We start from the raw sequence: 27,498 nt of genomic DNA, 5'->3' as shown, positions 1-27,498 counted from the left end.
TATACCTTTGTACAAATCCAGACCTAGTTTACTGCCAGAGTTTGTCAATGGATGTTGCTTGGCTATGTGCTTCATTTTATACACCTGTTTACTATGGTCACTGCTGAAACATCTTTTTTTTTTTGGTGGTGTACTTTTTGTTCCTTGTTTTGTGCTCTGCCTTTTCCTTCCACTAATCAAGTGATTGGCCTTCGCTCACCTGTCAACTTTACTTTATTAGGATTTTGTTTTTGATAAAATGTCTTTGAGATAATACACTCTTCGAGTTCCTTAATTTGTGGATTTTATCCATTAAGTAGTTTCATCAGTTATCATGTACAAGCTCCTCCCATTTAGTTTTGGGCTGATCACTAAATGATTATCCTCCAAGATCTTGCATGGAGCTCCTGACCAAGGGTGAAATTTATTTATTTATTTTTTTTTTCTTGTTTAGTTTGTGATGTTTGAATTTTCATGTAATTTTAGTAGAGCATTCAATATTACTGTTATTAACCAACTAATGTCTACTGTACAGTGTATATACAGGGTGAACCAAAATAAAGTACCATATTTCTCAAGGACATTGTGCAAGGTAGAGGCATCCAAGTGTGTTGGGGTGGGGGTCCTTTGATAGGCGATCCCTTGTAATTTTCAGTCGGCAACATGCCTTGGTCCCATGCACACCATGCTTTTGCTGTCAAAACATTCTTCAAAAATAATGATTCCATCATCACTACAGAACGCGCCTTCCAAAACTACTTCAGCATTCCTGCTAACGGAGTGGGTGGATGGGTGGGTGGTTCAATTTAGACACAGGTATAACATTGAACAGAAAATCCGCAGGCCGTCCTTGGACTATACGAACGCCTGAAAACATGCAGCTGTAAGAGCATCAATTTTGCAGTCTCCTAGACGTTCAGCTTCTGCCTTAGGCATTTCCAACACGTCTTTGAGGAGGATTTTGCATGAGGACCTTAATTTCCATGAAATGATGGTAGTGCAGAAACTAACTGAGAGAGACTGGGAGAGCCGTAAAGAGTTGGGCGTGAACATTCTGCTCATCGAGATGCCATAGTTATGTGCCCCGACAAGGCACATTTCTATTTGAATGGTTGCATAAATAAGCAAAACTTTCACTATTAGGCTGAAACCAACCCTCGTGAACTTCATCAGAGAACCCTGCACAGTGAGCATGTTAAAGTTTGGTACGCAATTGCAGAATGTTACATTGAAATGCTAGAGAACTTTTTGCAGCCCCAACTGGAAGAATAGCATGCTAACTTAAGGACACTATTCAAATATTCTTGTTGGTTCCTTGCATAGGCAATTGTATTTTATTTTTTCAGTTTTTATATGTAATAACTAGCTGCCCCCCGTGGCTCCACCCGCGTAGTAGTGAAATAGGACAAACGTCAAAAATCAATTAAAAAAAAATGTAATTTATATGCAGAACAATTTATATTGATAGGTTTACTAACTGAGGGTCTCTTGATATACAGTATTTTTGGTTTTGTTATCAGGGGCAAGGGCATATAGGTTTCTTGGGGAACAGACATACAGACCCAACTCAAACCTAGGCTGATGTGTGAGTGAAGATGGTCCCGCCTCTCCTTCCCCTCCACCTGCTGCCTCTCTTTTCAATATGCACATATTAATCACTTCTGCAAGCGAGCTATGATACTTAACGTAATGTTTGAACTCACAAAATCAACTGTAATGTTTAAGAAAATTATAGAAAAATACCTGATCTAAATCTGTTAAGTAGTTCTCTCATGAAAAGCAGATAGACAGACATTGGATTTTATATATATACAGTGGGGCAAAAAAGTATTTAGTCAGCCACCAATTGTGTAAGTTCTCCCACCTAAAAAGATGAGAGAGGCCTGTAATTTTCATCATAGGTATACCTCAACTATGAGAGACAAAATGAGAAAAAAAAAATCCAGAAAATCACATTGTCTGATTTATGAAGAATTTATTTGCAAATTATGGTGGAAAAAAAGTATTTGGTCAATAACAAAAGTTCATCTCAATACTTTGTTATATACCCTTTGTTGGCAATGACAGAGGTCAAACGTTTTCTTTAAGTCTTCACAAGGTTTTCACACACTGTTGCTGGTATTTTGGCCCATTCCTCCATGCAGATCTCCTCTAGAGCAGTGATGTTTTGGGGCTGTCGCTGGGCAACACGTACTTTCAACTCCCTCCAAAGATTTTCTATGGGGTTGAGATCTGGAGACTGGCTAGGCCACTCCAGGGGCCTCATGTATAACGCCGTGCGTAGAACTCACACTATAACATGGCGTAAGCACAAAAGTGGGATTGTGCGTACGCACAGAAAAATCCAGATGCAGGAATCTGTACGTACACAAACTTTCACGTTCATCCACTACATAAATCCCGATCAGCGTGAAAAGTAACGTACGTGCACGCGCCTTCTGTCCCGCCCCAACTCCTCCCAGAATTACGCCTCTTTGAATATGCAAATCAATATAAATAGCCTTCTGTGAAAAGACAATGGGAAAAGCACAGGGGAAAATATAAGAATTTCAGCGAATACCAAGTGGAGGCAAAGGAAAAACGTACTATTTGTTGGTTTAAACAGTGGTATAATCAACAAAAGAAAGTTGATCAAGTGACAGAGTGTCGGAAAAACTCGAAAGATCAAATTCACAAAGTCGCACAGTGCCCGAAATAAAAAAGAAATCACATATCAAAGTCGCAGTGAAAAGGCAAGTCGTAGCCCACCGTCTGAGTGTCATATTAAAGCGTATTTGGGTACAAACAAAAAACATAGGCACACAGTGGGGAAAAAGCACGAAATGTCAACTTTAATCTCGAAATTTCCACTTTAATCACGTAGTTTATTTTGCCATTAAAGTAGAACATCATAAACTTCATCTTAAAATCGTTTAATTTACTAGTTTCTCAAGTAGCATGTTAAATGCTTTGTTCTGTGTTTGATCTTCTATGTGCTCTATATGTGTGAATCACTACATGCTTCCGTTCTTTCTCTTTCTCCGACAGGACACAGAATGCATTACATTCGAGATATTACAGCTCTCTGAATAATTAAAATATTGAGATGTATACGTGATATCATTTTCATGATGATAGGAATGAAAGCATGTTATTAAACATGGGAACACGGTGGCGCAGTGATTGTTCATATCTCACGCAAGAGGCTTGCTGCACCATGTGCGACCTTCGATGAAATAATTTATTACAGAAGTACTGTCTCTTTCAAACGTACTAACCTCCAATTCCTGTCTATACTTTTCTTTCTCCAATCGCCACACAATCAGCTCTGTAATAGACGTTAAGCCATTTGTAAGCTTTGAACGCCGATTCTTCAAAACTTTTAAGGAACATTGAAATATCTTCGTAGTACATGTTTAATTATTCTATTCGTCTATCCTTCCAGTGTCGCGTCAGCACCAGCAAGAATACAGCGCAAGGCAGGAGCTATCCTTGAACTAGCTATACGCTGCGGCACCGTGTCCTCACATGTTTAATTATTAACAATACAGATTATTTAAATGAAGTTAAAGTTTTATCTGTATACTATAAGCAACATATTTTGCTGCATTTCATCTTAAAAATGATATTGTCATCATACGCGCTTTATAAAGTAGCGCAGGTTGTGCAATATTATAACTGTAGGGTAAGTTTACAGTGAGGTTATTGTACTTATAAGTACAAACAGTTCTACAAGGAGCACTTGATGGACTGATTGAGTGCGTTTATAGTTCTTGGGATGACACTGTTTCTGAAACGCGAGGTCCGTACAGGAAAGGCTTTGACGCTTTTTGCCGTGTTTGAGGTAGTGTGTACTTGAAACTGTATACTGATAATTCTCTTTCTGATCATCTGCTGCTGTGATTCACACTCAGATACAGTGATATAAATATTCCGAGTGGTGCAGTGAGAGTAATATGGAAAAAGATGATCCGCAGTGGCAACCCTTAACTGGAGCAGCAAAAAGAAGAACAAGATGCAGTGAGCGTAACAACGCTAAAGCAGTTCTGGTATTTGGAATACTATGACTATTCCCTGGCCCATTATATTGCTACAGGTTAATTACAATCAGATGCATTACACTAATAAACAATATGCAGTTAATTTCAGTGTGTTTATAAAGCCGCGTCAGGAATGTGGATCTAAGAAAGAAAGGATGACCACACAGGAACAGTAGCACTGCTTTGACGCTGGGTGCCGCCAGTCTGCAAAACTGAGCGGAGAAATTGCGTACACCAAGGTATGAGTTACCGTGGAAATGTGCGTGGCTTTACGCCAAGTTTAGGTTTTATACATCGCGATTTGAGCGTGGAAATATTCGTACGCAACATTTCTGTGCGTACGCACAGTTTATACATGAGGCCCCAGGACCTTGAAATGCTTCTTACGAAGCCACTCCTTCGTTACCCGGGCGGTGTGTTTGGGATCATTGTCATGCTGAAAGACCCAGCCACGTTTCATCTTCAATGCCCTTGCTGATGGAAGGAGGTTTTCACTCAAAATCTGACAATACATGGCCCCATTCATTCTTTCCTTTACACGGATCAGTCGTCCTGGTCCCTTTGCAGAAAAACAGCCCCAAAGCACGATGTTTCCTCTCCAATGCTTTACAGTAGGTATGGTGTTCTTTGGGTGCAACTCAGCATTCTTTCTCCTCCAAACACGACGAGTAGAGTTTTTTTCATATGACATTCTCCCAATCCTTTTCTGGATCATCCAAATGCTCTCTAGCAAACTTCAGACGGGCCTGCACTTGTATTGGCTTAAGCAGGGGGATACGTCTGGCACTGCAGGATTTGAGTTGTGGCGTAGTGTGTTACTGATGGTAGCCTTTGTTACTTTGGTCCCAGCTCTCTGCAGGTCATTCACTAGGTCCCCCCGTGTGGTTCTGGGATTTTTGCTCACTGTTCTTGTGATCATTTTGACCCCACGGGGTGAGATCTTGCGTGGAGCCCCAGATCGAGGGAGATTATCAGTGGTCTTGTATGTCTTCCATTTTCTAATAATTGCTCCTACAGTTGATTTCTTCACACCAAGCTGCTTACCTATTGCAGATTCAGTCTTCCCGGCCTGGTGCAGGTCTACAATTTTGTTTCTGGTGTCCTTTGACAGCTCTTTGGTCTTGGCCATAGTGGAGTTTGGAGTGTGACTGTTTGAGGTTGTGGACAGGTGTCTTTTATATTGATAACGAGTTCAAACAGGTGCCATTAATACAGGTAACGAGTGGAGGACAGAGGAGCCTCTTAGAGAAGAAGTTACAGGTCTGTGAGAGCCAGAAATCTTGCTTGCTTGTTGGTGACCAAATACGTATTTTCCACCATTATTTGCAAATAAATTCTTTAAAAATCAGACAATGTGATTTTCTGGATTTTTTTTCTCATTTTGTCTCTCATAGTTGAGGTATACCTATGATGAAAATTACAGGCCTCTCTCATCTTTTTAAGTGGGAGAACTTGCACAATTGGAGGCTGACTAAATACTTTTTTGCCCCACTGTTTATATATATATATATATATATATATATATATATATATATATATAAATACAGTACTGTGTAAAAGTTTTAGGCAGGTGTGAAAAAATGCTTTAAACAAAGAATGCTTTCAAAAATTGAAGTGTTAATCATTTATTTTCATCAATCAACAAAATGCAGTAAATGAACAAGAGAGAAATCTAAATCAAATCAATATTTGGTGTGACCACCCTTTGCCTTCAAAACAGCATCAATTTTTCTAGGTACACTTGCACACAGTTTTTGAAGGAACTCGGCTGGTAGGTTGTTCCAAACATCTTGGAGAACTAACCACTGATCTTCTGTGGATGTAGGCTTCCTCACATCCTTCTGTCTCTTCATGTAATCTCAGACACACTCGATAATGTTGAGATCAGGGCTCTGTGAGGGACATACCATCACTTCCAGGACTTCTTGTTCTTCTTTACGCTGAAGATAGTTCTTAATGACTTTGGCTGTATGTTTGGGGTTGTTGTCCTGCTGCAGAATAAATTTGGGGCCAATCATATGCCTCCCTGATGGTATTGCATGATGGATAAGTATCTGCCTTTATTTCTCAGCATTGAGAACACCATTAATCCTGACCAAATCTCCAACTCCATTTGCAGAAATGCAGCCCCAAACGTTCAAGGAACCTCCACCATCCTTCACTGTTGCCTGCAGACACTCATTATTGTACCGCTCTCCAGCTCTTCGACGAACAAACTGCCTTCTGCTACAGCCAAATATTTCAAATTTTGACTCATCAGTCCAGAGTACCTGCTACCATTTTTCTGCACCCCAGTTCCTATGTTTTCGTGCATACTTGAGTCGCTTGGCCTTGTTTCCACGTCGGAGGTATGGCTTTTTGGATGCAACTCTTCCATGAAGACCACTTCTGGACAGTAGATGGGTGTACCTGGGTCCCACTGGTTTCTGTCAGTTCTGAGCTGATGGCACTGCTGGACATCTTCTGATTTCGAAGGGTAATAAGCTTGATGTGTCTTTCATCTGCTGCACTAAGTTTCCTTGGCCGACCACTGCGTCTACGATCCTCAACGTTGCCCGTTTCTTTGTGCTTCTTCAAAAGAGCTTGAACAGCACATCTTGAAACCCCAGTCTGCTTTGAAATCTTTGTCCGGGAGAGACCTTGCTGATGCAGTATAACTACCTTTGTGTCTTGTTGCTGTGCTCAATCTTGCCATGAAATGAAACTGTCTTCCACAACCTCACCTTGGTAGCACAGTTTGGCTGTTCCTCACCCAGTTTTAAGCCTCCTACACAGCTGTTTCTGTTTCAGTTAATGACTGTGTTTCAACCTACATGTGACATTGATGATCATTAGCACCTGTTTGATATAATTGGTTGATCATGCACCTGACTATAATCCTACAAAATCCCTGACTTTGTGCAAGTGTACCTATAAGAATTGATGCTGGTTTGAAGGCAAAAGGTAGTAACACCAAATATTGATTTGATTTAGATTTTTCTTTTGTTTGCTCACTTTGCATTTTGTAAATTGATAACAATAAACAATCATTATTTATATTTCTGAAAGCATTCTTTGTTTACGGCATTTTTTCACACCTGCCTAAAACTTTTGCACAGTACTGTGTTTACTATGTGTTTACATAGATTGTTGTAGACACAAATCACACATCAAATTATTTCCCCTTACAATTCTGGGTAGCTCATTCCCAGATAAACAATCAAGGCAGGAACTGGGAGAACTTCATTCCCGTTCTGAGGCGGTGGGGGGATGGTATAGCCGGGTGCTTGCTGCTTGGGCTTATTGACACATTTAGAATACAAAAGACGCTGACGGAGAGGTGCGAAGGGATTTAAGGTGGGCTGGATTTACGAGTTTTTTCGTTGGCTCTGGTAATTCTAGTGATAACTCTTCCTGTTTTCCACGTTACTTTTCTTAGTAGCTCGAAGTAGCACTAGACCTATTGTCACAAGTAACACAAACACATTTGTTGAAATTAGCAAAATAGTTTATAACATAAGAATAATAGAAGATGGATATATACAAGAGTTTGTTTGAATGTGTGTGTGTTTGTGTTTATATATGTATAATTGTGAATGTATGTATATGTAATACTATTTGTGTGTGTGTGTATAAAACAAATAACATAAAATTCTCTCCCTATGGAGAAGGCTCATAACGTACAAATTCTAATCTTTCAATTCATATGTTCAAGATGGATAATTTCTCTGTTGCCTGCAAGTGGCATTCATTTATTCACAGCTAGTCTCTGCCCTGGCCTACCTACCCCCATACAGAGTTAATATGTGCATGTGATTGCAAGTTGCTGCTCTGCACTTTCTTACTATATTTAGGAAGACTTCTAACCCAGCTAGAACTTATCCTTCACAAAGACTAATACCTTTCAGTTATAATTACAGCAAAACTACAATGCCCTAGCTGGCTTTGTCCCAACTACTAAGTTCCAATTAATAGCTCTAGAAATTAAAATTGGTGTACTTATAGTTCTGGTGTAAGCAATGCTTTGTTCCTTTCCTTGTCAGCTTTCTCCAGACTCATTGAAGGATCTGCAGCATGCTTTCTATCCCTTGGTTTATGAGCTCCTTTGCCTTGATCACAATTTTTGGTTGTTGATGGTGCTGCAAATTCTTTAGAAGATTCAAATACTCCCTGTTGGTCCTCTTGTTGCTGGCAGGGTTATGCCTGCTGGATTCGCTGGTAACCAGTCAGATGCTGTTATTATAAAGGCAAACGTGTGGCTTTGATATGTACCGTCATCCTTCTTAGGCACTTGCTGTCTTAGCAAGGGTTGGACTAATGGCACCCCTTCGTCCAACTCCTGTTACATACATTTTTCTGTTTTTTCTTTTCTTTTTTTTCCTTCTTCAGTCCAGCCCCAGTGGAGTAGAAGGGATTGCTACACCTTTGTTACGGCCACACCCTATAATCACTGAGGTCTCTTGCTATAATAGCAAAGCAGAAGCTATAGTGAGGTCAAACAGTGAGCTCAATAGAGGAAGCAATGAGTGTACAGTAGATAGTGGAATTAAATCATACACTCCTTGTAAATTGATACAATGTACCTTGTTAATGTTTGATTTTCGTTCTTCATTTGAAATACTGATTGAAAGATCCCTTTCCTAATGTCTCCTCAGTTTTTTCAAGGACTTTTTGAAAACTAGTAGTAAAGTGTAAAAATGCTTCTGATACCTTTCTTTATATCAAGACTGTGTAGGTTTTATCATCGGTATTAGTGGACCATTATGGAAGCCTGGTAGGTGTCTTTTAACTTACAGTAATTTCTAATGTAATGTGAAGAGATGACTAGATGTAACCTATTGGAAACATTAATATGATTTTTACATTGATTCTGTGTTTCAGATCGAGAAAGAGATAACAATTCATCATCTAGGCCTAGCAGTCCCCGCCCTCAGAAAGCCTCTCCAAACGGATCTAGCAGTAGTGGAGTCATTAGCAGTAGAAACAGTAGTCTGTCAAGTACAGAAGGAAACTGCAAGTCAATGGGTGTTGGTGAAATGGTGTTTGTCTATGAAAATGTAAAAGAGGGCACAAGAAACATAAGAACTTCAGAGCGAGTAACCCTGATTGTTGATAACACTAGATTTGTAGTTGATCCATCAATCTTCACTGCACAACCCAATACTATGCTGGGAAGGTAAGTTATTTGCTTTAAATAATGTTTGTACTTTTATCATTAAATCACTCAATCTATTAATTTCAGAAACCTCAGGATCGAAATGTTACAGTATTGAATAAATAAGAGAAAGCAAATCCTTTCTGATTTTATATTCTGTACACAGCACCCTTATAAGTTTTACAGTGTTACTAGATTACTACATTGTTTCACAAATTCACATGCTCAAGAAGAAAAATCTTGAAAGTTGAATTTAATTGTAACCATGTATCTGTACAGTCCTGTTGGAAAATGCAATTTTTTTTTCTCTCTCTCTCTCTCAAGGATGTTTGGGTCTGGTCGAGAACACAATTTCACACGTCCTAATGAAAAGGGGGAATATGAAGTAGCAGAAGGGATTAGCTCTACTGTTTTTCGTGCAATATTGGTAAGCCTACTAAAAGTCAGCTGTAGACGGTTTGACACTTTGAGCAAATTGCTGCAGCTTTTGTCTATAATCGGCTATCTTGATTTTTATAGTGTCAGATTTTATTGGTGACATTTTATGTTTAGAATTGTGTACCATATTGAACCTCGCTTTAATAAACTAATTTTTGCCCTTCAGTTTGATAAATTTAAGTTAAAGTAGCTGGGTTTGTTTTTACATATGGTGAGTTTTCAGTGTCTTCTATCTGGGGGCACTTTTATTTATAGCTAAGAAATTAATACAGTGTCAAAAAGAATTGCCCATGTATTTACTAACCCACTTATTTAAATCAGACATGCCTTTGGTACCTGTCCAAATACCACTAGACACAAGACCAGTTTCAGGTTGCTAATGAACTTAACCAGGATTGTTGTTGGAATGTGAAAGAGAAGAGAAGAGTGGAGTGTTGGGGGAACTGTGCTGCCCCCTCTAAATTTAATGTGGTTTTACTATAAGAAGCATTAGAACTAGACAGTAATAGGATGAGTAAAGCACAGGTCTTGTTTCTAGTTAACATGCTACCTTTTTTTTTTTTATATATAAACAGTCAACAGGCTGCATACTGATGACTAAAATATAGAGACAGAATGGCTGACAGTAATAAAGACAATGACGTTAAAGATGATTTTGTCCTCGTGGAATGTCCTTATGACCCAGTATACATGACAAAGTTTATCTCTGCAATTTTCTTACCCCTATATAGAATTAAAAAATTGAATTAATTGCTTGATTTGTATTTTTCTGCTGTTGGTGAGCCTAAACAAACTACTATGCTGATAAGGTAAAATATTATTTTTTGTATTTAGCCAAATGCTCCTAAATTGTTTATAAAATGCCCCTGGATTTTAGTATGTGAAGACAAAACAACGTGCGTCAAAAAGTACATTTCTACCTTGTAGCATCACCACACAATAGCGTCCTTTTCACCATCACACATTCCTAATTATTGATTTCTTTTTTAATATTTTTATTTTATTAATTTTCATTGTAATCATTCCATACAAACAGATCAATTTATAACCCAACAAATTTGAAAACAAATCAAACCCCACCCCTGAGAAGGAGAGCTTAGCTAAAGGAAAATTTCTTTAAGCTTTTTAATAAGGCAACATTAGACAAAAGAAGGGGAGAAGTAAATATCTATATAAATAAGAGATGGAGAAGGGAGTTAAATGCAATAATAGTTATTTCTCTTATTCTAAAATAATATTGATTAAATCCTGCCATGTTTTGAAAAAATTTTGTACAGATCCTCTAACTGAAAATTTGATTTTTTCCAATTTCAAATAATATAAAACATCGGTTTCCCACTGACTTATAAGAGGAGAATTAGGATTCTTCCAATTTAACAAAATAAGTCTGCGTGCCAAGAGTGTAGTGAATGCAATCACCGTTTGCTTGTCCTTCTCCAATTCCAGTCCATCTGGAAGGACACCAAACACAGCTGTTAGTGGGTTAGGAGGGATTGTGATACTAAGGCTGTCTGAGAGGCACTTAAAAATTTTTGTCCAAAATGATGTTAGTTTGGTGCAGGCCCAGAACATGTGACCCAGTGAGGCAGGAGCTTGGTTGCAGCGCTCGCAGGTTGGATCCTGGCCTGGAAACATTTTGGACAGTTTTAAGCGAGACAGATGAGCTCGATATATAATTTTTAGTTGAATAATTCTATGCTTTGCGCATATAGAACTCGAGTGAATTCTCTGCTTTGCTACCTTCCACTCCTTTTCTGATATATTGATTAAGAGATCTTCTTCCCAATGTCCTCTTGGATCTTTGAAAGGTAGGGACTCTAATAAGATTTTATATATTGCGGAAATAGTGTTTGTTTCCTCGGAATTGAGCAGTATTTTTTCCAGCATTGTGGAGGGTGCAAGGTGGGGGAAATCGGGCAATTTCTGTTTAACAAAATTTCTAATTTGAAGATAGTAAAAGAAATGTGTAGCTGGGAGGTTAAATTTTGAACGTAATTGTTCAAAAGATGTAAATATGTTGTCTATATAAAGATCTCTGAGCATTTTAATCCCAAAACTTTTCCAGGTATTAAAAACTGGATATACTTGCGAAGGTTGAAAGAGGTGGTTCCCTTGCAGAGGTGCCCTAATTATTGATTTCTGAAGAAGTTCTCTCTGCAATGCTTTATAATAAATAACTTATGTTTTCCCTATCCCATTAAGACCACCTAGTGCTTTCTTTATTTTGGGAAAGCCATGACCTTATGCTTGGCTTTGAGCATCTTTCCCATGGGCGACAGTAGTGATTGCATGTAGTTGTTCGCTCGTGAGCAGAGCTTGCAATGTTCGTTTACGCTGGTTCACACCTGGACAATTTAAAGTTGCTGATTAGCCTATCATGCACATCTTTGTATCCTTAGAATGCTGCACTCCATGTGAAGAATGTGCAACCTCCACACAGACAGCAGCTTGACTTGGAATTTGTGTGGAATGCACCAGAAGAAGTAGTGTCTTGAATAATTATTTGCTGGTGGTCTTGTGTAAAGTATATTTATCCTGGTATGGCTTATGTCTTATAATTACCTCAAAAGCAATTTTGAGTCGTCGTGTTTATTCAGTAGTAAAGCATTTCTTTCATGATGTTGTACAATTTTTCAGTATGCCATTATCCCTGTCCTAAGGTTATGAATATTCACAATTTTTCAGTATGCCATTATCCCTGTCCTAAGGTTATAAATATTCAGTGAGTAGTTTGAAGAGCATAACTGTAAAAAGTTATGTACCTTATCCAGCTCAGTCACTGGATGACCGTACCATAAAGAGAGTGACTTTGGAATAGAGCCAGATTTATCACCATCAAATTGAATAAGTGGATTTTCTCAAGAAAAATGGTGTTGCATACCTCAAATACAATACCATCGTGTGGAATCTGCATTTTTTTATCATGTTTAATCCATTGTCAATTGTGTTTCTTTGCACAGTAATATGAAATTTTGTTAGATTGTTTGCATGCCTTTGTTTTACTTTCTGACAAATGCGTGTGCGTGGTTGGTATCACTGTTGCTGCGAAGATAACCATCTGTTCCTTTTAACCCTGAATTTAGTTAAGGTAGTAAGAAAGTAAATAAGGTGTTACTTTAATCATAATTATTCCTTTGTATTCTAAGGTTACTTAATAGCAAATATAACCCACAAATATTTTGTTCAGTGAAGTAATATGGTGGAGTTCTTAAGGTATAATCAATGTTGTGTGAATTAGTTTGTAAATATTTGCTAAATGCAGATTATATTTACAGATTATTGGAACTTATTGTGATGCACATACAATGTTGCATTACTTTCAGCATAAATGCTGCTCTCCTCCATAGGGAAACAAACAGTAAATATAGCACTCTTACATTTAGCACTTTACCAAGATAAAGTGGTATAAATGCATACACTCACCAGCCACTTTATTAGGTGCAACTGTTCAGTTGTTTGTTAATGCAACTATCTTATCGGCCAATTGCATGGCAGAAACTCAGTGCATTTAGGCATATAGACATTGTCAATACTACCTCCTGAATTTCAAATCCAAACATCAGAATTGGACAGAAAGGTGATTTTTAGTGACTTTTGAACATGGCATTGTTGTTAGTGCCAAATAGGGTATTCTGAGTATTTCAGAAACTTCTGATCTATTGGGAGTTTCACACATAGCCATATCTACAATGCTTATTGATGTCAAATATCAGTGGAGACTGGCCAGACTGGTTCGAGCTGGTAGAAAGGCAAAAAATAACTCAAATAACCTCCCATTATAAATGAGGTGTGCAGAAGAGCATCTGTGAAACACATCAAACCTTGAAACACATGGACTACAGCAACAGGAGACCACACCGGGTGCCCCTTCTGTCAGCTAAGAACTGGCAACTGAAGATACAATTTGCATGGGCTAACCAAAACTGGACAATAGAAGATTGGAAAACCATTGCCTGGTCTGATGAGTCTCGATTTCTGCTGCAATGTTCAGATGGTAGGGTAAAAATTTGGGGTCAACAACATGAAAGCATGGATCCATCCTGCCTTGTAGCAGCGTTTCAGGGTGGTGGTGGTGGTGGTGTAGTAAAGGTGTGGGGGGATATTTTCTTAGCACACTTTGGGCCCCTTGGTACCAATTGAGCATCATTTAAATGCTCCATCCTACCTGAGTATCGTTGCTGACCATGTCCATCCCTTTATGATTGCAATGTACCTGTCTTCTGAGGTCTACTTCCAGCAGGATAACATGCAATGTCACAGAGCTCAGATCATTTCAAACTGATGTTTTGAACATGACAGTGAGTTCACGGTACTCCACAGTCCCCACATCTCAATCCAATACAGTGTCTTTGGGATGTGGTGGAATGGAAGATTCGCATTATGAATGTGTAGTCGACAAATCTTCAGCAACTGTGAAATGCATCATGTCAATATAGACCAAAATCCCTGAGGAATGTTTCCAGTACCTTGTTGAATCTATGCTACAAAGAATTGTTAGTTTTGAAGACAAAAAGGGGTCCAATCTGCTACTAGCAAGGTGTACCTAATAAAGTTGCTGATGCGTGTATGTATTCACACTATGATTTATACCCCCCCAAACCCCCCCTCCCATTTTCTTATCTTTTGTTATTGTTTCATTCACACTAGAGAGCAAACACCAAGTAATAATACAAGTTAGTTACTGCTAGCCTTTTTTTCCCATGTTTAATGGATTAGTCTAAATTAATTAGCATTTGTGTTTATAATAACTAATTATAGTTGAAGACATGCAGTGCTTACTTACCATGTTTTTTGTCATTGTCTAAGGACATTTTATTTATTTATTTTTAATCTCACTTTATTTTACCTTATTTATTTTCCTTCACTTATTTTCAAGGTAGCAGTTCTTTTTTTGAAGCTTTTTGCTTTGTATGCTGTTGCTGTTTCTATTTTGCTGATTTTTAGCACGTACTGGATAAGTGGATAAAAAATAGCTTTAGAGAGAGTCACATATTTTGCTAGCCAAAATTATTTGACGTTTCATTCTTAAAACATTTTTTCATTAAGAGTTGTGTATGTTTACAATATTTCCTCATGGGGTTGTTTGACAAATATGCCATTGTCCATATTGTTTGGTACCATATCTTTAAATGTGTAAACCTGCTTGTGTAATGATTTGCCTCTTCCTTTTTATGCTAGACATTATTAGAAACCATTGCTAACATTTTTTTTAATTTAAACTTTAAAAGATATAAAATGGTAATGTAAATGTTGTTATACTTGCTTATTTACATTTACATTTTTAGTTTTGTTTTGGTTAATTTATATCCTAGTGTACCACTTAAGTGAAACTAAAAAAAACTATTCCTCCTCAATGTTTGTGCTTTTATAGGAAATCTGATGTTTATTTTACCTACAAGGCTAAGTGCCTTAGAAGCTAAATATACTTTAGACTTTAATCTCTTGTCTTATGTTTATCCAGCTATAGAATTCAAAATTTATATTTGCATTTACAAATTAAAAGTTGAAAACTACAAATGAACTTGTTTTCTCTTCAAGCATTTTTTAAGAGTTTTTTGATCCCTTTTTCAAACATTTTCAGCTTTCTGTTGTATATAATGTGCTTTCTCTTGGGTTTTAGTACCTTGTATCCTTGAAATCACAAACGGTAACTAAATTTGTAATGGTAGACTATAAACAGATCTTTAAATACAAGTCCTTGTATAAACTAAAATTATATTGCTAATTGTGATAAGTAGAGTTTTGAGAAAGACTACATCAGTAACAGTCTCCTGTCTGTCTAACATTTCTTAACTCACAGGATTATTATAAAACTGGGATAATCCGCTGCCCTGATGGAATCTCCATTCCTGAGCTGAGAGAGGCCTGTGACTATTTATGCATCTCCTTTGACTATAGCACAATTAAATGCAGAGACCTGAGTAAGTGCAAGTGATGTTTAATTTGTTCTCTTGTGTTAAAGTAAAATCTATAATATGTGTATAGTATATGTTTAAAATGAGACTGTTGTTTTGTGCCTATTGGTAATTTTAATTTTTTATGACAGCTGCCTTTTAATTACATGGTGATTTATGCATGTGCAGTTGTAACCATAAAAATTTTTTGTTTAGTAAATTCTTTAAATTTAGAGAAGCATGGTATGTCTTTATTTTATCTGCTCACTGTTTTTTTTACAGGTGCACTAATGCATGAGCTTTCAAATGATGGGGCACGTCGTCAGTTTGAATTTTATCTGGAAGAAATGGTCTTACCACTGATGGTAGCCAGTGCCCAAAGTGGAGAAAGAGAGTGCCATATTGTGGTTCTGACAGATGATGATGTTGTCGATTGGGACGAAGAGTACCCACCTCAAATGGGAGAAGAGTACTCACAAAGTAAGCAGTAGTCCAGTCATTAATCCCACTACTTTTGTGTTTTTTGCTGTTTTAATTTGACCTATAGAAACTCTCTTAAATGTTTTTGTAAGTACAATGATGCTGCAGACTACTTGCGCTTAAATAATCTTAGTTGCCATGTAATTGCCTGCTATTGTCAATTGTAATTAATTTGACTGCTTGCGCTTAAGTACCGTTTATACTCGCGTATAAGTCGAAAAATTTATGCCTTAAAATTCATTCAAAAAAACAGGGTCGACTTATCCAACACAATTGTCCATAGAATTTAGGTAATGACATTGTATACTCCACACTTCACAGTGTTAAGTCACCGGTCATCTGCCATTTCCCATGGTCTTTGAAATAATTATAAGCCAGCAATACTATTGCTAATTAGCTAGTTTTTTTTTCTAATTTCATTAAATAATTCTGTAAACTGTGAAATACTTGAATTTGAGCATTAGCTTTTGCAGGTTTTGGATAACAAACATACCATTAGCTGCCACGTGCAACCAGATTTGGAATCAAAAGAACCAAGGGAACGCACACTATCAATGCGATGCAAGCGCAGCCCGAGATTCAAAAAATTTCTCTGCCTACCTGTTTGTCTCGTCTGACAGTAGCTGAAAAGCAGCATCAGGAGAGAGCAGCCTGAAGTAGTCCAGCAGCGGGTGATCTGTCGTGCCCAACAGCAAGCCATGCTGTCTTGTGAAGTCCGGTAGCCAGTTTGGCTCCCACGGATCAATGTCTGGGTATTCCTCCCACGCGAACCTTGCCGTAGGTGCATCAGCTGCGCGAATGCGTTCAGCTGGCAGCCGATCAGCTGGCGCGGCATCGGCTGGTGTCCGATCAGCTGATGCCGGTTTCTCACTCTCTTCCTCGATTCCTGATCACTGTCAGTAAAATCCGATTCTGAAAAATCAAGAGTCCGACTCAGCGATAATATGCAAAACATCGTCTGCCGAGTGTTTTCTTTTCTGCACTCGCTTCGCTCCCTTGTGACATGTCAATGGCATTTTGCCTTTGTTTACATTTCGCAGCTCATACACACGCAAGGATTAGTTGCTGAGTCAACGAGTCTAGCATTTCTCCAAGCACAGAGGGAATGCCTGTGACGTGACAGTGAGTTTTGTCGCCATTAACAGCTGATTGTCGCCCTCTATCTCTGATAGCTGTCAAGTTTTACTCTCGACTTATACGTGGGTCATAATAAATTCCGTAATTTTCGGCTTAAAAATACACTCAACTTATCTGCGAGATCGACTAATACGTGAGTATCTGCGGTAAATTATTGTTATTTAGTTTATTTTTATACAATTTATATTTACATGATTTAATAGTTCTGAAACTATTATCTGCTTTCACCTTTAATATTAAGCAGTAACCATATACTAAAATGTTATCTGTCACCATTTAAATATCTAGACAATAAGAACACTTTTTTTTTTTTTTTTTTTTTTAAACATCATTAAGAGCAGAATGAAGATTTATCTAACATTAACTTGGAGAAAATTTCTAATCACTTGTTTAAAATATGTCCTTAAAGTGAATTGAACATCATCCCACAAGAGAGATGAAATCTGTTTTATGAACTTGGATCATACTGAATTATTTATATAGCTGTTAACTGAATGTTGAATGTAATTCAAGCAGATTTGAAGGGGGAAGCAATTGAGCCAGTTGCTTTGAAAAGCTGTCCACCTGCATTTTTATTCATGTCATCATATTTTAGGTTAGTGTTTTGAAGTATCTAGGGTAACTGTTTTTGGATATTTTTTATATCTGTCCCTGTGTCGGTGTTTTAATTGAATCCAGTTTCCAACATCAGGTTCTCATAGTCATAGGACATATGCAACATGTGAGGAATATCTTTCCTTTTTTTTTTTTTTGCTTGTTCTATATTTAGTTTTCTTTTTAACCTGTTTATTTACTGGACAAAAATACTAAAAGAGACTTTTTTTACAGTTATTTACAGCACAAAACTTTATAGATTCTTTAAATACATTGAAAACAGAGATGTTGCCAAATCAGTTTTGAAGGAGCGTGGTTTGAAGAAAATCCGGCTAGGAATTGAAGGTAAGAGGCAAATACTTCACGCTTTTTTTAAGCGAAAATATGGCTATCAAATCAAAGTATAATTTTGGAATATAACTAAAGGGTATTATTCAATGACAAAAACTGACAGATGTATTAACATAGTAATATGTTTTTCTAGCATTTTTAGCATTATGGCATGCTATGCAATATTATCGTTTTTGCCAATCAATTTCTGAAATCAACCTTTTCTATTTTTTATTAGTTTGTTATGTCATTAGTGAAATCTACATCTTTCTGCTTCCTGAAAACACACCAGTTCACAAGGAATTTTAGGAAAACTACTCTTTTCTAGAATCTACAGTTGTGCTAACTAGAGCAGTGTTTCTCAACCACTGGGTTGCAACCCTGTTTTGAGTCGTAGGTTACTGTCATTTGGTGTGCGAGTGGGTTGCAGTGGGTCATCTAATTGATCAACAGCACTTTGCAATACTTACCCCTCTTTGTATCTTTGCTTATCTAATGAAGGACTCCCCTTTCCACTTAAGACATTCATGCTTGTTTCACAATTGGGGAAACCATGCACACCCCCCCATTTCTTTGCACTTTGGAGTTTATGCTTGTTTGACCCCAACAACTCCAAAATTTGCACTTGTTTCATCATAAGTGAACCCTCCCAAATTCGCTAATTGCTCTGATTTTTACTGTCATTTCACTATGGGGGAAGCTCTTATGTACATTCTCGTTTCACCTTGGGGGACCACAAACGCTACTTCGAACCCTGCCATTAGTGAGTCGTTTATAGACTTAAAAGGGAAAACTGGGTCAGAGACTGTAAAGGTTGAGAAACACTGAACTAAAGGACTATAGCTAATGTTTTTTTTGTTTTCTTTTTAAATGTCTGGCCCATACACTAAAAACTATATTTTCTTTCCTGCTCACTGTTGACCCTGTGGTACTTGACTTAAATCTGTTGCTTGGTTGAATCTTTAAACATCCGTTACCGCAAGCAAATGACAGTTGGGTTTCTTTTCTTTAGTGAAAATGGAAAATAACTACCGTATATATGATTTTTTCAATTTGTCTGTGAAAAAGATTTAAAATTTCCTTTTCAACAACTTATTTTAGCTGCCTCAAATTACACTCATTATCACCCTAAGTATTCTTTTATCTATAACAATAGCATGGTGATTATAATAACAAAATGAATAAACTTTTATAATTTAAAATGAACTTGTGCCCTTTTCGTGAAACAGGAAAACTGTATTATGCTCTTCCTGATAGAAGGTGATATAAATGGTGTAATTAAATGTTGTAAAACTCCATATGAAGTTTAATTCAAAGAACATTCAAAAAGTTCCTGAAATTACTTCATTAAAAAACTGAATTGAAAGTGAGATACAATTGGTATTTGATATCACTGGTATGGGTCTATTGTAGGCAACACACTGTAAAGTCAATTTTTTTTATTAAAAAGCTATATACATATCAATAGATTCATCTTGAGGGAGGTTTTTTTTTTCTTTTCTTTCTCAAAAGCCTCTGACATTTTTACACATTCTCATGTCAGTAAAATGCTAGCAATGCAAGTATTGTAGTGCAGTTTTTATTGTACATTACTGAATTATTGTAACCTAAACCATTGATTTCCAAACGTTTTCCCATGGTGAACCCCCAAGAACTTTCAAAATTGTACTTGACACCCCAGTATAATAAGTAGGAAAACTTGTTTAAGAGCCTCTAGAGACAGAGTTTTTACATTTCGAGTAACAACTTATTGTTAATATCTTTGCTATTCTACTCCGCATACATCATGTCGTGTATTTCTTTTTTGATGAGAGCTTGTTAAGAGAATAAATTTTGATTGTTAAGAGATCACAGTATGTGAATCAGACTGGCTGAAGATAATACTTTATGAAAAGTGGCATTTTTCAACCACCTTTTAAAAAGTTACTGTCAGTTTTTCAAAGAAAGAGCACCGTACTAAAACAAAAATATCATGGAATACATCAGTAAACTACAGGTAAGAGTACAGACTCCTGGAGTAAAACTAATGGCTGCATTTGCATTTGACTGATGAGCATGTTCAAATGGAATAACTGAAGGAGCAAAGGTATGCAAGCACAAAGAGATGAGGTAGGTTTGACTTAACGTGCCTGCACTAAACCAAAAGGGGCAGTGAATTCCCCAGAGCACTAATATCGTAACACCCCATTATGTTTTCTCTTCTTGTATTAGTTTATGTGCAGTAAAGTGAAATGATGTCTTTAAGTGTCACTTTCGTTTGAAGGGTGTAGGTTTCTTCTGCTTCATCTATCTATCTATCTCTCTATCTATCTATACATCATATTGTGTTGTAAGTCCTTCATTCTTTATTAATATAATGCAAACAAAGTAAAAATATGAATTATAAGAAGGAGGAATATGAAAAAGCCCAAACAGTTCAAATTTATATGTCGGACCTTGAATATTTAAGCTACATTTGAATATATTCAAGTATGTGTAGTTCTTGTTATTGTGAGCAGTTACATCTTAAGTTTTGGCTAATTGATGGCTGTATTGCATATTTGTTTCCTCTGTGTTGAAAGTCGAAAAGCTAACTTTGAACAGCATCACAGTGGGTGATAGGAGGTGGGTCTGCTGCTCCATGTCGGGGAGAGGGGATTTGTGTGTATGCAGTTGTCAAAGGGTCAGAACTCGCTGTGAAAAGAACTAGCAAGCAGGAAAACTCATTGGATACAGGCCGAGTCAATACCACAGAAAATGTCAAAAGTATTAGGATTAATTCCAAATTTGAGAATTGACATATTGATCTTTCTCATACCAATATATACAAAATCGTAATACCTTGGAAAAGTGTTCAGATCCCTAATCAGTTCTCAATTTTTACTTAGTTTTAATGTGATATAGGTTTTTCTTAGAAAAAAAAAATCTTAAGTGGGGGGGAAAAAAATTATGAATTTAGTGTTTTGTAACAATAAAAGTTATAAGTTTATTGTAGCAAGTATGAACCAACTTTGCATACTTTTCAATTGTGATTTTGGCCTCTTCGTTCAGGCAGATCTCCTCTAGGTTATTCAGGTTACTTGGATGAAGCTAGTGCACTGTAGTTTTCAAATGGTACCACAGGATCGTGATCAGGACTGTGGTTGGGCCATTTGTGGGACATTTGAACTTTTTGACGTTGAACTACCTCAAGGCTATGTTGAGCCGCTGTCATGCTGATATCTTTGATTTGATAGTAGTAAGGCTTTGGCTTTGTAGACCACCACCTTTCATTATATTTTTAAATACACAAGTCCCACATTCAGGCTATGTCCACACCACCACATTGTCATTTAAACACAGAGTTTTTAAAGGAAAACAATCTCTGTCCAGGCTGGTGTTTTTGCATCTTTTTCAAAAGAGTTCCTGTCTATATTTAAATCCTATAAAACGCACATGGAGGTGTCCTTCACCAACACTTGGTATGTACGCAATGATGGAAACTTTGTGAAGGGAAAATAGTAATGAAAAATTCAGAGCTCAGTGAAAATCGGATTCCTGTGTACTTCGTGCGATTTCTAAACTATCAGTGCAAGCCGGACTCTGACAATGTGCTCACATTATAGAAAAAGTAAGAAATTTCTAGAAATTCTTTAAGGAGCCGAAGCGAATTCCCAGTATTGTATTTAATGTGCTGACCACGTTTGAAAGTGACCGCCTTCAGAACTGATTACAGCCATTTTCAAGTTAAATTAAAACATTAAAGTGACACCAAAAAAAATATTTAGCTTTATGTTCATTTGCAAAATAGATTATAAGTGGTCCTCAGCAATCGAAGAGCATCTTATACCAAACGTTTATAAAACTAACATAAAAAAGATAGTAGATAAATGTGTGCGGTCATGCATCCATATTGTTGCTTTTCTGCCCTGTGCTTGCTTGTCTCTTTCTGTCCTGTAATATTATGAGCTTTGCTACGTTCTACATCGGTCCACTTTAAGTATCTTGTTAATTTTTCTGCATACTGCACTCTTACTTACTGTTCTTACTGAGCAGATTAGGTTTAAGTAATAAACACTGAGGCTGTCAACTGATTTATTTACAATCTGATTTTCACGGCACTTCTGAATTTTTCACTACAACAGTAATGCCTTCTGCCATCAGGCTTTATTGCAAAACTGTGGCAGCCAGTAATAATTTGCTTTTTACGTATTTATGCTAAGTTCAAACTTTATAAAACACATTTTTGAAGCATACAGATAATCAGCACACCAAGCATTCTGGAAAGCAACTCTTTTATTCTTGCTGTGTTAGAAAATGTTTTTCTTCCGTGAAGGGTGACCAGTCAGTGAACGAGCAAGATCCAGTCAGGGAAGGCTACGAAATAAGCACTAACCAAACAGAGTGTGGTTGTTTATGGAAAACCACATTTACACCTATCCACAATGAAACTAACGTTACGTTTTCAGAAAGATACAGCTCTGGAGATCATTTTTAAAAAATCTTCATTTTCAGAGTCCACAAATGATGGGGTGGGCGAAAGACGAAAATGTAGACAAATGTGTGCATTTTTAAATGCACAAACATTAGTGTGGACTTGAGTCTGTCAATTCTGTCCCCATTTAGAGTGGGCAATCCACCAGACACACGTGTTTAGGATGTCAGTGAATATCCAAAGCATTCAGAGATAAACATGTAGACTTAACATAGCACAAATCTGTCATTTTTGGTGACTGAACTGAGAACTCCAACTCAGTTCTGTGATGTTTTAAGTCAGTTGTTATGACTCTCTACATTGTGGTGCCATTTAAAAAAAATGTTACAAGTTAGGTTTAAATTGTAAACCAAATCAGAAATCAACTACATTTCCAGTCAGAGAGCTGACTCAAATGTGTCACAGTTCTATACAGTTCAGTCAAGTTTCTTTCTGTGTCCATTTGACCTAACAAAGCATAGATGTTAAAAAAGCACACTGTTCAGCTTTTAACTTTTACTCTTATTTGATTAATTGAAAAAGCTGTGCTATAATGACAATTACTATTTTCATGTTATTCTGTTTTGCCATTAACAGGCTATCCTACATATAAGGAGAAAGTAAAGAAGAGGCCAGGAGGTCGACCTGAAGTTATATATAATTATGTGCAGAGACCATTCATCAGAATGTCTTGGGAAAAAGAGGAAGGCAAAAGTCGCCATGTTGATTTCCAGTGTGTGAAAAGTAAATCCATCACTAACCTTGCTGCAGCCGCAGCAGACATTCCTCAAGACCAGTTGGTTGTAATGCATCCCACTCCACAGGTTGATGAGTTGGATATCCTCCCTATTCACCCCCCACCAGGAAATAGTGATCCAGATCCTGATGCACCATCTCCTGCAGTATAAGGGTGACAATCTAAAAGTTCAGCACGCCATTGTCCAAGGAAGGAAGAGCAGCATTTTAACTGGCTACCATGCAGTTCATCAGCAGCCTTAGATATTGAAATTTTGGTAAAAATATGAATAAAATGATGCAAGGTTCAGTGACTTTTTTTTTTTTTTTTAACATGACCAAAGGAATAAAAATGGCAGTGGGTTTTCTAAAATGTTACATCTTGCACAATATAAGTTAAAGGAAATCTTTTGCTATTTCACTATTTTGGCAAGCCCACAATTACAGTCATCTGAAGTCGTCCAGTTGGTTTACCTTTTTGGTGGATTTATGATGATCTTTTTTTTTTTTTTTTTTAAAGAAAAAAGTAAATAGGTAAAAATAGCTTTTCATATGCAGGTATGCAGTGAAGTATTAAAAACAACACAGACTGCTTTTTTGAAAGAGATGACCACTGTTAGTTGCTGGGCTTAAACCTGCTGATTTCAGATTTATTTTTTAATGACACGTGATGCACTGTGTTTCATGTCAGTTCATCACAAATTTGGGGCTCTTTGTTAATTGCGTTTCTTCACATGAATTGTTTAAAGTTTGTTTTATTCTGCATTCACATTTCTTGTTTTAGGTTATTATTTGTTCATAAAGCTAATATTTAATAAAGAGCTAACTGAAATTACATTGTCCTGTGTTCTGCCTTGTCTTAATCAGGATATGTATATACACAGCAAAGGTTTAACTGTATCCAGATACACCTAAAGACAAGGAAGACCAATGTTAAAGAGTATAAATAGCATGAGCACTTTATTCTGACAGATCCAATATTTTTGGGTTCACATTGGTTTTATGGCAGTAGTTGGTTTTCACACAGAAGCGATGAATAGGCCAAGGTATATAGAAAGAATAACAAAAAAGTAGACATCAAGATGCTTTAGCTATGTTATGATGAAAGAATGAGGACTAGTCAATAAAATGTTTCATTATGTGGTGAAACTGTACCTTTTCATTCATTTTTTTGGCAGTAGTTTTGTTGGAGACTTATTAAGAACGAGACATGTAGAATAAGATATCTTTCATTACAGAATGTGTGGCTTTATCTTTTTCAGCAATTTTAGAAATTGCCACTGCAGCAGTATTTCCCTCTGGCAGTGGAAGGGAAAATGGTTGGTGGGGTATTATTAGCTTATAAAGTTAGGAAGATATGCTATGTTTGTCTGTGTCTGAAGCTATAATGTGTAATGGTTGGTTATACAGTTTTGCTGTTACCCATAATTAAGCAGTTTTCAGCAGACTTTTACTATTATGCAGTAATATTTATTTTAAACTAAACTTTAATGTTTCCTGTTCTTGTATTTCTTGGCTATACTTTGTATACTTGTATTTACTTCATGTTCATTTATTTAACATTTTCTTTGTCTTCTAAAGGGCTTGTTTATACTTCTTAAAAAAAGAAGGGTGCTGCCTAAATAAAGACTGATTGATTAAACCAAGCAAAGCCTTGTTATGGAGAAGTAGGAGTTGCACACACAGGTGGTCTTACACTGGCGTAATACTCATGAGCCTGTTATGCAAGGTACTGTAATTGAAATGCAGACAGTCTGATCAGAAGTCCCTGCAGCTTTGAGGGAGCAGTGTGCAGTCGACTGTACTCTGCTGCTTCCACATTGGCTAAAATGCTGTCAGGTCTGGATTATGGTTAGCCAGTGTTGCATATAAACACATATTTGCAAAGAAAAAATGTGTTTACGTAATCATAACCAAGCATTAATAGCAATAAACCAGGAGAATTTGCTGATGTCTTGGTAAAGCTTACTTCATGTGTTTAGGGCTGAGAACTGTCAGTTATTCAGTGAGAAACTTTATTATTTATTTCTGGATATTGAAACTTCATTTTTGATTGCCACTGGTCAGGCAGTACTTTTTACAGCCTTTTTTTTCTTTACAAGAGTTTCTTGTGCTGTTTTTTCAGCCGCTCCAGGGAAAAGTATGTTTTGACTGGAGAGTGTATGTGTAACTCAGCAATGTGTGAGTCAAGTGGTGCAGCACAACAAAAGAAATTGGACAGCAAGTAAATAATGAAACAGCCTTGTATCTGATTAGTAAATATGCAACTTAAAAGTAGTAAAAGAATGCAATTTACTTCAGGAACACAGCCAGAAAGCACATTTAAAAAATGGGATATTTAAACCAGTATTGTGTTAATAGCTGGGTTGGTTTAGAAAGAAAATAATGAAGAAACAGTTTGTTAGGAAAACAGCCAGGAGTAAGGGGAAGTGTAGTAGAGATTGAAGCAGTTTTAGCAAGCATTTAAAGTGTGTGAGTGGCTGCACGATTAAGGCATACAATTTTGAAGAGTGTCTTTTAATAGAAAGCATAGGCATATGGAGAGGTCCAGTAGGTGTTTCATTTTAAAACAGTTCATCAGTTAATGGTTGCCCAAATCATCAAATTAATCATGAAGCTAGTGCAATTAAAGCCCTGTAATGTGTTGGACTTTTAGAGGCTTGCTCCAAAGAGGCCTACATCTCAGTGAGAGATGGCTGTGAATTCTGCACCTGGAGCATAGGGCTGCTGAAATTGAGATGGAAGTAGCTAGTCTGCATTGTGAAGAATTAGCAGCTCTTGCCCAGAAACTGTGCACAGCTAAATGGCCATGGAAGAAGACTCCAGATCAGAGAGCTAGAGACAGGTTGGTAGGAGTCAGACCAAATCGCAGTGCTGGAGGTATGCACTATCCAGGGACATGAGTCTTAGAGTTGGATGTATACTACAACTGTTTTTAGAACCTTGCAGAACTAAGTTGATAGGTATGGATGAAGAGCCCCAATGAATTACCACAAAACCAGTCCTCAGAAAAAGAGAAGTAATAAAAGTGGGGGACTCGGTTATTATGGGGATTGAAACTCAGGTTTGTTCCATGGGCAGAGGTTCACATACAGTTATGTTGCCGCCTAGGCAGACAGTTAGGGGATCTCTCTGGAAGGGTAGTTGGGCAACCAGATTTATCGTGGCTGGGTCTACTTGTTATTGTCCACACTGGATCAAATGTCATACTTGAGGGCAGGTTAGCAGGTGTTTGAACCAAATGTAAAAAGTTAGGTTTAGCATTGACAAAGTGGTCTTCTCTGAAGTTCTGCCTCTGCCACACTCCAGTCCAGATAAATTCGCAGAGATTGGAAAGTTTTTATTGCGTGGCTCAAAAGGCATGCATAGATGGGACGTGTTCTGCCATGACGAGTTATATTTGAGCTAGAGGGAAACTATTGTATTGGGAAGGTTTGAGTAGTTTACTGGAGGATTGCTTAAAATACAGGAGTGGACTGGGTGTATAGAAACACCTCATTTTAATTTAACAGCAATGCCATTTTCACATCCTACATTTGAATTTGGGTTTCTTACACGTCGTCTTTTTGACCCTTGTCTCGTCTGTGTTTTATATTGCATATGGAACAGGTGAATTTCCTTCCAGGATGAGTAAAGTTTTGTCCAGCTTTCTGGATATTCATCTGTCCGTTCCTCTCTCTATACATCAATCCTTCAATTAATCATCTTGGTTTCATGTGGTGGCAAGTTGGGCTCAGGTGCTTTTTTATTTTAGGAATTGAATAACATTAAGTGAAACATGTTCAGTAAAAGACATTTACATTTCATATGAAATCGGTTTCAGCACATCTCTCCAACCCAGCTCACTGGGACAGAGGGCCCAGATATATACAGTAGGTAAGTAGATATATAATACTTTTGCCTCCGTGGAAAAATTGAAATTCATGAAGTGTGTTTCACAAAAACAGTCAAACTGTTAGATGAAAGGCCACCAGTCTTGTTCAGTCTTTACTTCTAACTGTTCATTTTCTAAAATTTAAATAAGTTTCTAATGACTTGAGTAGTTTTAGTACTACCTGAACAAATACAAAGAATTCTCCAGTGAATATATGACTAATTCGAGGGTTCTACTAGTAGTGCTTTTATTTAACCTCTTTGGTGTTAACCCGTGAGCATCTCTTGGGCTCGGAATTCTACGTAAATACGGTTAAACCTGAGCCTCTTGGGTTAAGCTGTATTGTTTGTGTGTACAGTGCATGATGCAAATAACCCTCAGGACAGTATTATGAGACCATCTAGTGGAGAAAAAAAATATGCTGCAAAATGTTCATAAATGGTTTTTATGTA

At 37.2% G+C, this 27,498-nt stretch overlaps 1 protein-coding gene across 5 annotated transcripts in view; it reads left to right on the top strand.

The window, feature by feature from the left end:
• Nucleotides 1-23,679, top strand: part of btbd10b (BTB (POZ) domain containing 10b) — a 92,666-nt gene extending 68,987 nt beyond the window's left edge. For all 5 annotated transcript variants that reach the window (XM_028793928.2, XM_051922779.1, XM_028793929.2 and 2 more), the window contains 6 exons: nucleotides 8,859-9,153; nucleotides 9,457-9,559; nucleotides 15,371-15,491; nucleotides 15,747-15,944; nucleotides 17,910-18,020; nucleotides 23,035-23,679. In XM_028793928.2, the coding sequence (XP_028649761.1) occupies nucleotides 8,859-9,153; nucleotides 9,457-9,559; nucleotides 15,371-15,491; nucleotides 15,747-15,944; nucleotides 17,910-18,020; nucleotides 23,035-23,345 (1,139 nt within the window). In that variant the 3' untranslated portion in view covers nucleotides 23,346-23,679. The remainder of the gene's footprint in view (nucleotides 1-8,858; nucleotides 9,154-9,456; nucleotides 9,560-15,370; nucleotides 15,492-15,746; nucleotides 15,945-17,909; nucleotides 18,021-23,034) is intronic.
• The last annotated feature ends 3,819 nt before the right edge of the window (nucleotides 23,680-27,498 follow it).

The sequence above is a fragment of the Erpetoichthys calabaricus genome, chromosome 2 (genome assembly GCF_900747795.2).
Source record: "Erpetoichthys calabaricus chromosome 2, fErpCal1.3, whole genome shotgun sequence".
Classification (NCBI taxonomy): Eukaryota; Metazoa; Chordata; class Cladistia; order Polypteriformes; family Polypteridae; genus Erpetoichthys; species Erpetoichthys calabaricus.
This window is presented reverse-complemented; position numbering and strand designations above follow the sequence as displayed.